This window comes from Palaemon carinicauda, chromosome 2 (genome assembly GCF_036898095.1).
Source record: "Palaemon carinicauda isolate YSFRI2023 chromosome 2, ASM3689809v2, whole genome shotgun sequence".
Taxonomy (NCBI): Eukaryota; Metazoa; Arthropoda; class Malacostraca; order Decapoda; family Palaemonidae; genus Palaemon; species Palaemon carinicauda.
In genome coordinates, this window is record NC_090726.1 from 194,564,725 (window position 1) to 194,574,724 (window position 10,000).

At 32.5% G+C, this 10,000-nt stretch overlaps 2 protein-coding genes and 1 long non-coding RNA gene across 3 annotated transcripts in view; 2 read left to right on the forward strand and 1 right to left on the reverse strand.

Annotated features, from left to right (window-relative positions):
* Positions 1-4,206, forward strand: part of LOC137629273 (cytospin-A-like) — a 166,890-nt gene extending 162,684 nt beyond the window's left edge. The window contains exons 6-7 of the mRNA XM_068360535.1: positions 156-317; positions 1,292-4,206. Coding sequence (XP_068216636.1) covers positions 156-317; positions 1,292-1,558 — 429 coding nt within the window. The 3' untranslated portion in view covers positions 1,559-4,206. The remainder of the gene's footprint in view (positions 1-155; positions 318-1,291) is intronic.
* The window catches only part of LOC137629291 (uncharacterized), a 122,676-nt gene that overhangs the window by 23,008 nt on the left and 89,668 nt on the right, over positions 1-10,000 (reverse strand). The window lies entirely within an intron of this gene.
* The window catches only part of LOC137614644 (uncharacterized), a 7,010-nt gene continuing 2,451 nt past the window's right edge, over positions 5,442-10,000 (forward strand). The window contains exons 1-3 of the mRNA XM_068344342.1: positions 5,442-5,581; positions 7,275-7,480; positions 8,646-8,775. Of these exons, the coding sequence (XP_068200443.1) occupies positions 5,512-5,581; positions 7,275-7,480; positions 8,646-8,775 (406 nt within the window). The 5' untranslated portion in view covers positions 5,442-5,511. The remainder of the gene's footprint in view (positions 5,582-7,274; positions 7,481-8,645; positions 8,776-10,000) is intronic.

Consider the following 10,000-nt stretch of genomic DNA (forward strand, 5'->3'; position numbering starts at 1 on the left):
TATTATTGTTGTTGTTGTTGTTGTTACTTGCTAAGCTACAAATCTAGTTGGAAAAGCGGGATGCTATAATCCCAAGGACACCAAAAGGGGAAAATAGCCCAGTGAGGAAAGGAAATAAGTCATTGTCTCTCATAACTTCTCTCTCTTCACTGCAGGAGACTACATTCCAGCCACAAAGGCCAAAGGAGGTGATCAGAGAAGAAACAGCTCTGCTGGAAAACGAGCTTCGCGAGGTAGAAGCAGAGAGGATGAGGCTTGCCTTAATCGAGGAAAAACTCAGACAGCTCCTTCAAGTGCTACTTTCTGTCGCAGATTTGGTAGGTTCCACAAACTATAGTCGATTCTTTTTAGTTAGGCAGAATTGCACAGACTCGCAGGGGTGCCCTTTTAGCTCGGAAAAGTTTCCTGATCGCTGATTGGTTGGACAAGAATCGCAGCGGTGCCCTTTTAGCTCGGAAAAGTTTCCTGATCGCTGATTGGTTGAACAAGATCATTCTAACCAATCAGATAGCAGAAGACTTTTCCGAGCTAAAAGGTCACCGCTCCGAGTCTGTGCAAATGCGCATCATTAAAAAAATTGAGTATAGTGACACATCCTCTATTTAAGTAACAGTGGCATCTTCATACTACCAGGATGGAATAGTTGATCCTTCATCAAAATAGGGAGGCCTTTCTAACCTACAGCAATTCACACAGTTTTTTAACCAAGATATTTCCAATAATAAGAGTGATCCAAACACAAACATAATTTTCGTCACCAGCAGATTGAACATCTGTCCAAAAACTGTAGCATTAACCTAATCTTCATATACACATTCCTTTGCTTCCTGGATATATGGACCTAAAGTTCTAATACTTCTTCCACACCATCATTCCAGCTATTTCTAAGTTATCTTCTACTCCTTACAAACACTACATATATTAGCAATGTATTCGAGCAGCCTACACCCTCTTTCTCCATAAACATACATATATTTTCTATACATTTCTAGTTATTTAGGCCTCATCAGTTTAAAATCATTTACATCATTATTGTTGCCCAGACACCAAATCAATAGAGAAGAGGAATCACCTGTGATGCAAACCTAAAGCACCTCTAAGACAATAAAATCTTATTGCAATATTTGGTATTGCACAAAACTTTCTGCCAATAAGGACGCACATTGAAGGCTTTATTTACAATTTTGAAGTTACTAAATATTGATATTAAATATATTACAACTATGGTAAAACTTTGATCGTAGAAGAAAACCTTATATAACATGGAATAATTAAGTGTTCCTTTTTTCAGAATCTGTCGCGACGTACCCTAGGCAGACTTGTGCTAGAAGCCGTAGAGGACGCTGCTGGGGTGAAGTTCGGGGACATAGGCTTCAGCAACAGCGCCCCAGAGGATGGGAAGGTGTCGCCCTTGACCTTCCTGACAAACCTCCTCTCCTCCACTTCAAATTACCAAGCCCTCTCCACGGAGTCCCTCATGCAATTGGCCTTCCAAGGGCTAAGTTTTCCACCTTGCATACCAGAACTACCAGAACCTATTGAAGCAACTCTCGGATGAAACTGAGTGGTATCTGTCATTTGGAACATGCTGGATTCCAATACTTGTGCATGTACATTGGGTTATCAAGAAACAAGAGTCAAACGTTAACCATAAACAGAAGCAAGAGTCAAACGTTTATCATAAACGGAAACAAGATTCAAACGTTAACCATAAACAGAAACAAGAGTCAAGCGTTAATCATAAACAGAAACAAGAGTCAAACGTTAACCAGTAACAGAAACAAAACTCAAATGTTAACCATAAGCAGAAACAAGATTCACATGTTAACCATAAACAGAAAGATTCAAAAGTTAACCATAAACAGAAACAAGATTCACACATTAACAATAAACAGAAACAAAATTCAAAAGTTAACAATAAACAGAAGCAAGATTCAAACGTTAACCATAAACAGAAGCAAGAGTCAAACGTTTATCATAAACGGAAACAAGATTGAAACGTTAACCATAAACAGAAGCAAAAGTCAAACGTTAACCATAAACAAATAGTAAGAATGAATGCAATGAAAGAAAATAAGATAAAAAAAAACGTAAAACTGGTCTATGCACAGAAGCAAACGACCAAAAAATTCGTTAAAAACACAAAACTTCATCTTCACACTGTGATGATCAGGCCACTTACATTTGATACAAATATCCAAGTAGTCAAAATTCCCCCTTTTAAATACCATATATGCCTGAACAATTACAAATCCTTGTACTTAAACATATGACATGTGATAATTTTAGACAAAATTAATGCCAATCTGCAATGGTCAGATTCTACAACCTTTCTCTCGTCAAATGGAATTGATATTGTATCCATAGTTATCTTATCAAACGAGGTCCTACATAAGATATTTTAAAAATAACTGAACATTTTAAATCAGTCGAAATCTGACTCTGTCCTGCCTTTAAATCTGACTCGATCCTACATAAGATATTTCAAAGATGATTAAACCATTTAAATCGTTCGAAATCTGATTCTGTCCCACATTTAAATCTGATTCGGTCCTGCATAAAATATTTTAGGAATGATTCAACCATTTAAATCCGACGAATTCTGACTAGGTCTTGCATAAGATATTTTAGAACTAATTCAACCATTCAAAGGTCGAAATCGGACTCGGTCCTACACAAGATATTTTAAAAATGATTAAGCCAAAATCTGCCGAAATCAGACTGTCCTACATAAGATATTTTATAAATGCTTAAACCAAACAAGAGTACCTGCCTGAAAACACCAGTATAATATCGTTCCCCTCTAGAGAAACAATCGTAATGCCACAAGCTTCAAACAGTGTTTGTATCCCATTACTTTCTGTATCCCATTACTTCACTTCTGTTCAGTATCCCTGCGATACTGCACATGAACCACTGAAATCGGAAGCTCAGTAGAATCTACGTCATCCATGGATGACATAAGACATTGAAAGGCTTCTTTGCTCTCTGGAAACAGCAACTCAAAACTATTACTCCAAATAGTCGATTCAAAATTCTGTTTAGTTTTCTCTATAGAATTTTTTCCTCACCTAAGGGTTAAATAGATTTTCGATTTTCAGAAAGGGATGCTTATTAGATTCTAAGGACACTGTAAGAAGCCGCAAAGAATCCGGGCGAAATATGTCCCACCCCCTGATGACGTCATGGCCAAACACGTTGTCTCACATGATTGGCTCTGACATCATCAGGGGGTGGAGCTTATTTCGCCTGGAATCTCTGTGGCGACTAGAAGTACCCTGAGTTGAGCATGGTATTAAATCTGCTCATTTCATTACATTGTATGAAATTGATATTGGGACATAGTGGTTTTATTTTTCACTATCATTGTTATTATTTTCTGCATAGTGACTTTGTTGATAACCAAAACAGATAAACATAGTTCATAAATTAAACCAGTATGTGATGGTCAAATAGAAATGAAAATCAGTTTCATTCGTCTTAGATATTAATGGATGAATTGACTCTAATGATAAAAATGTTTTACATATTTATAAAAAAAATTACCTCTTCCAATTCTGTCATTTATGCTTTGGCCTTAATCCAAAGGTACAATTTATGCAAAATCTCCATGTTCTTCATTACTTAATCAACTTAATTGTCCTTCTCTATTACACAAGAAAAAATGTAATAATTAATTCACCCGCCTGTGTACAAACGTAATTTATACTGTAAAAATAATAGAATCTTTATATGAAAACCCTTCTCATTTTATATTCCTTTAACCTCACGAGAGACGAAATCTCAAATAAATTCACTTTCCTCCAGATACTACACTGTTAAAAATACGCCTTAAAAACGGTAAAAATCCTGGAATAAATTTTGCCAGACATTTACCGTTTTAAAAACGGATATATTGACGTAAAAGAGTGATATTATGGTAACCAACCCGTAAAAGATAATAACAATGTAGGGTAGAAATTACGGTCTTTATTTTACTGAAATACGACTGAGAACAGTATAATTTTACGGATTATTTCCGATTAAAATTAGTTTTTTTTAACAGTGTAATATTATTAAGACTTATTTACTTCGTAGTACTTAAAAGTACAGATTAAGCTCCCTATGTCTTTAGGATGTACGGCTCCCATTTTTATTCAGTTCATGCTAGTCCTACAAAATTTCTAATGTAGATATGTAAAAATTACATTAAAGTATTTGTATCAATGTGTGTATCATTGCTATCCTTATTGTTATTGTTATTGTTATTATCATTCCTTATTATTATTATTTAATTATTATTATTATTATTATTATTATTATCATTATTTAATTATTATTATTAATATTATCATTATTATTTAATTATTATTATTAATATTATCACTATTATTATTAATATTTAATAATAATAATAATAATTATTATTATTATTATTATTATCATCATCATCATTATAATCATTATTATCATTATCATTATCAAAATTATTATTATCATTATTATCAATACTTACTTACTAAGCTTCAACTCTAGTCGGAAAAGCAGGATGCTAGAATCCCAAGGGCTCCAACTCTTACTATGAGAGGAAAAAGAAATAAGAAATATATACCGATTGGATGGAAAATTATTTTTCATGAAACTTAGACCATAAGGCACAGTATTAGGGAGTTAGAGAGTTAAGTTATGGGGTCTTTTGACTGGCCAGCCAGTACTACATTGGATCCTTCTCTCTGGTTACGGTTCATTTTCCTTTTGCCTACAAACACACACTGAATAGTCTGGCCTATTCTTTACATATACTTCTTCACCCAAGGGGTTAACTACTGCGTTGTAATTATTCAGTGGCCACTTAAATCTTGGTAAGGGTAGAAGAGTCTCTTTAGCTATGGTAAGCAGCTCTTCTAGGAGAAGGTCACTCCAACATCAAACAATTGTTCTCTAGTCTTGGGTAGTGCCATAGCCTTTGTACCATGGTCTTCCACTGTCTTGGGTTAGAGTTCTCTTGCTTGAGGGTGCACTCGAGCTCACTATTCTAACTTATTTCTCTTCCTCTTGTTTTGTTAAAGTTTTTATAGGTTATATAGAAGATATTTATTCTAATGTTGTTACTCTTCTTAAAATATTTTATTTTCCTTTTCTCACTGGGTTATTTACCCTGTTGTTATCCTGCTTTTCCAACTAGGATTGTAGCTTAGCAAGTAATAATAATAATAATAATAATAATAATAATAATAATAATAATAATAATAATAATAATAATAATATGGCCTGGAGGCCATTCAGCACTGTAGTTGCAACTTTAAAACCATATCACCAAAAGATAATTATAGCCAAGTCACGGGATTTTCACAACAAAGAGAATATTCATATCCTCTTTCTATATAACAAAGACAAAATCTAAAGGATGTAGCTAAGTCAAGTGACGTTTGGCAGTAAGCGCTAGTTGCTTCCTGAGCCCCGAAAGTGAAAAGAACCTCGAAAAGAGTCTCAGTTGTACAGAATTCAGTGAAGAAAACATCAAAACCAACGATGTTTGTGCTGCTTTTCGCCTGCTGTGGAATGTTCCACCTTGCAGCTGGCTCAGGACATTGCGAAAAACGTAAGTCATCTTTGATGTTCTGTTTGAGTGACGGGATGAACCGAACGTCTTGTGAAGGGATTAAAAGCAACGTTGGAGATGTTATTCTTGGTTATAAATTAACAGCTTCTAAAGTTCCATTTGCAATCTTTTTAAGAGATTTGAGATACGACTATAAATGTTTTTTTTTCACTCACAGATAGGGTTAAAAATTAATGCAAAATACAGACAAGGTCCCAAAACAAGACTTCATTAATACAATTTATGTGTGCATAAAAAGACTCTAAGATGAGCAAATACAGACATTGTTAATCTTTTCCTCATAGAAACTGTGAAATGGTCTACACAAAGTAATACTATTCAAGAACAGTAATTCATTCCTACTAGAACCTTTAAGTTATACAAAACCACATCAAGAGAGAATGGACACAAAGAAAGAGCTCCTCAGTGTAATTGAGATAAAGAACAAATACGAAAGCTGAAACTGGAAGAACAACTCATAGTTGCACTATGGATTCAAAAGTTAGAGTGAAATGGGATAAATTGGGTACAGTTCAAGACCGAATATAATCATGATACTTTAATAGTGACCCAAGCGGATGGTGTGAGCAGCAGAGAAGTGTACGCTTCCCAGAACAGAGGAGCAATGAGATAATGTTTATATCCCCTTTGGTAATTATTATTATCATTATTATCACGTGCTAAGCTACAACCCTAGTTGGAAAAGCAGGATAATATAAGGCCAGGGGCCCCAACAGGGAAAATAGCCCAGTGAGGGAAGGAAACAAGGAAAATAAAATATTTTAAGATCAGTAACAGAATTGAAATAAATATTTCCTAAATATACTATATAAAAACTTTAACAAAACACGAGGAAGAGAAATTACATAGAATAGTGTGTCCAAGTGTACCCTCAAACAAGAGAAATCTAACCCAAGACAGTGGAAGACCATGGTACACACGCTATGTCCCTACCCATGATCAGAGAACAATGGTTTGATTTTGGAGTGTCCTTCTCCTAGAAGAGCTGCTTACCATAGATAAAGTCTTTTTTCTACCTAACCAAGAGGAAAGTAGCCACTGAACAATTACAGTGCAGTAGTTAACCCTTTGGGTGAAGAAGAATTGTTTGATAATCTCAGTGTTGTCAGGTGTATGAGGACAGAGGAGAATCTGTAAAGAATATGCCAGACTATTCTGTGTATGTGTAGGCAAAGGGAAAATGAACCGTGACGAGAGAGAAGGTTCCAATGTAGTACGGTCTCGCCAGACAAAGGACCCCATAACTCTCAAGCTGTAGTATCTCGATGGTTGGATGGTGCCCTGCCCAACCTACTACCTACAGTGAACCACATGAGGTTCACTGATAACACTAGCAACACTTCGCCTCTCCCCTGCCAACACACACACACACATACACATTAGTTTCCTATGACATATAAAATAAAACACAAAAAATAAATAAATTAAATTATGTAGTCACGGCCTAGGATAGAGAAAACTGACCATGAGGTATCCTTCTGGCATAAAAGAGCTAATGAAATCACATGAGATGACCTTATAGAATATATAGCCCTTAATATATACCAACCAATTAAATAACAAGAAGGATATAAAAGTGAGAGCATAAACAAACACTAATCACTTTATGATTACATAATTTACGATGATCTACACATTACCCTAATGGACGCTTCTCTCATTTTCTTTACAGGTGAAGGCATCTTGGAAAGTGATAAAAACAATAAAATAACATTTGATCTCCCAGATCTACATGAAACTGTCATCGGGTTCCAATTAAAGAGTCATGGTAACACCTTGATCAGCATAACAATTTCCGGACCATTAAAAAACAACACTCAGCCTTTTTATTATAATTACGACCAAGATAAATGGCGTTTCATCAGAATAACAGAAAGCGTAAGTATACACTCTGAGGTACATAAATGAGGTGGTGATTCCAAACAACGAGATCTTCGAAAAGACAGAAATGAAAAAACTATATACTATACTGGGACAAGAAATTTGTATAAACTAATGCAAATATATTCTGTTCTTTAATATTAAGGGACTTTTTAATGGACACAATATATATATATATATATATATATATATATATATATATATATATATATATATATATATATATATATATATATATATATATGCGTAAAAATCACAGGAAAACGTGATGCTCAGATGCAGAAGAACCACAGGGAAAATGAAAATACGAAATATACGATTAAGTCCTGTGAAGAAGTATCACGAAACTAGTCAGGACTTAATCGTATATTTCGTTTTTTCATTTTCACTGTGGTTCTTCTGCATATATATATATATATATATATATATATATATATATATATATATATATATATATATATATATATATATATATATATGTATAAGTATATATATATATATGTATATATATATAAAATTTATATATGTATATATATGTATATATGTATATATATACATATATATATATATATATATATATATATATATATATATATATATATATATATATATATATATATATATATATGTGTGTGTGTGTGTGTGTATATATATAAATATATGTGGTAATATATATAAATATATATATATAAATATATATATAAATATATACATATATATATATGTATGTATGTATATATATGTATATATATAAATATATATATACATAATGTATATATATATATATATATATATATATATATATATATATATATATATATATAAATATATGCTAAAAAATCAAAGGAAAATGTGATGCTTAGATGCAAAATAACCACGGGAAAAATTGAAATAGAAGATACAGGATTAAGTCCTTACTAGTTTCGTGATATTTCTTCAGTGCTTTGAAGAAGTATCACGAAACTAGTCAGGACTTAATCATACATTTTCTTTTGATTTCCCCAGTGGTTAGTTTACACACACACACACACACACACATATATATATATATATATATATATATATATATATATATATATATATATATATATATATATATATATATATATATATATATATATATATATAGGCCTGATAGTAATCTAAAGTTTCCACCATCCAGGAATACCGGATGCCTCAAGAAAGGACAATTAACCTGAAAAGGGCGGGGATTTCTTCACCTGGAAGGAAATTTATAGCATCCAGCAGCGAAAGAGTCTGCTGGCAAATGTTCCTCCCAAACAATAATGTTGGTAAGTATTTACCTAACATTGATTTCTTTAGGTCTATCATGTGTAGTACCTAGAAAGGTTTTAATTCTATTAGTTACAGATTATGCATAACGTGCAAAATGAATATTGGAAAATGAATAGTCCTGATTATTTGAGGAAACATTGAAGAAAGGAAGAAACATCAAATTGATGAGTAGGAGAATTGGAACAAGGCGCCAACAGATATTTTCTTTGAAGGATGAGTAGGGAAATATTATCAACAAAAGAGATGATTTGATAATGAATACAGAAGATTCCTATACAATACTACACACACACACACACATTTTATATATATATATATATATATATATATATATATATATATATATATATATATATATATATAAAACATGTATGTATTATATACATATGTATATGCATATATATTATAATATATATATATATATATATATATATATATATATATATATATATATATAAATATATATATGCATATATATTATAATATATATATGTATATATATATATATATATATATATATATATATATATATATATATATATATATATCCAATAGTGATAGAAGAAATAACTTTGTCGATAGAAATGATGCAACACCTAAGCCGGTACCAAAAGTACCAGTAAAAGTAAAGAAAGCTTTAAAATGCATGAAAAGAGGCATAGCAACAGACGAAGAGGGCTCAATACTACACAGTATTCTAGAAGTTTTGTTCCAGCTGTGATTAAAATTGTGGAATGATCTTCTTAATCGGGTAGTTGAATGGGTGGAACTTCAAAAGTTCAAACTTGCAGCGAATGTTTTTATGTTGAACAGGCTGACATAAGTCTCTTTTTATAGTTTATATATAAAAGATATGATTTAATGTTGATACTGATCTTAAAATGTTCATTGCTTCTATTGCAGTTTATGTGTTTCCTTTCTTTCTTTTCTCAGTGGGCTATTTTTCCCTGTTGGAGCCCTTGGGCTTATAGCATCTTGCTATTCCAACTAGGATTGTAGCTTACCTATACTAAAAAAAATTAATGAGGCGCATTTGCTAAGACTTGCAGCGGTGCCCTTTTAACTCGGAAAAGTTTCCTGATCGCTGATTGGTTAGAATTATCTTGTCCAACCAATCAGCGATCAGGAAACTTTTCCGAGCTAAAAGGGCATAGCAGCGATTCGGTGCAAATCTACCTCACTAAAAATAATTGACTATAGTAAAATCTACCTCACTAAAAA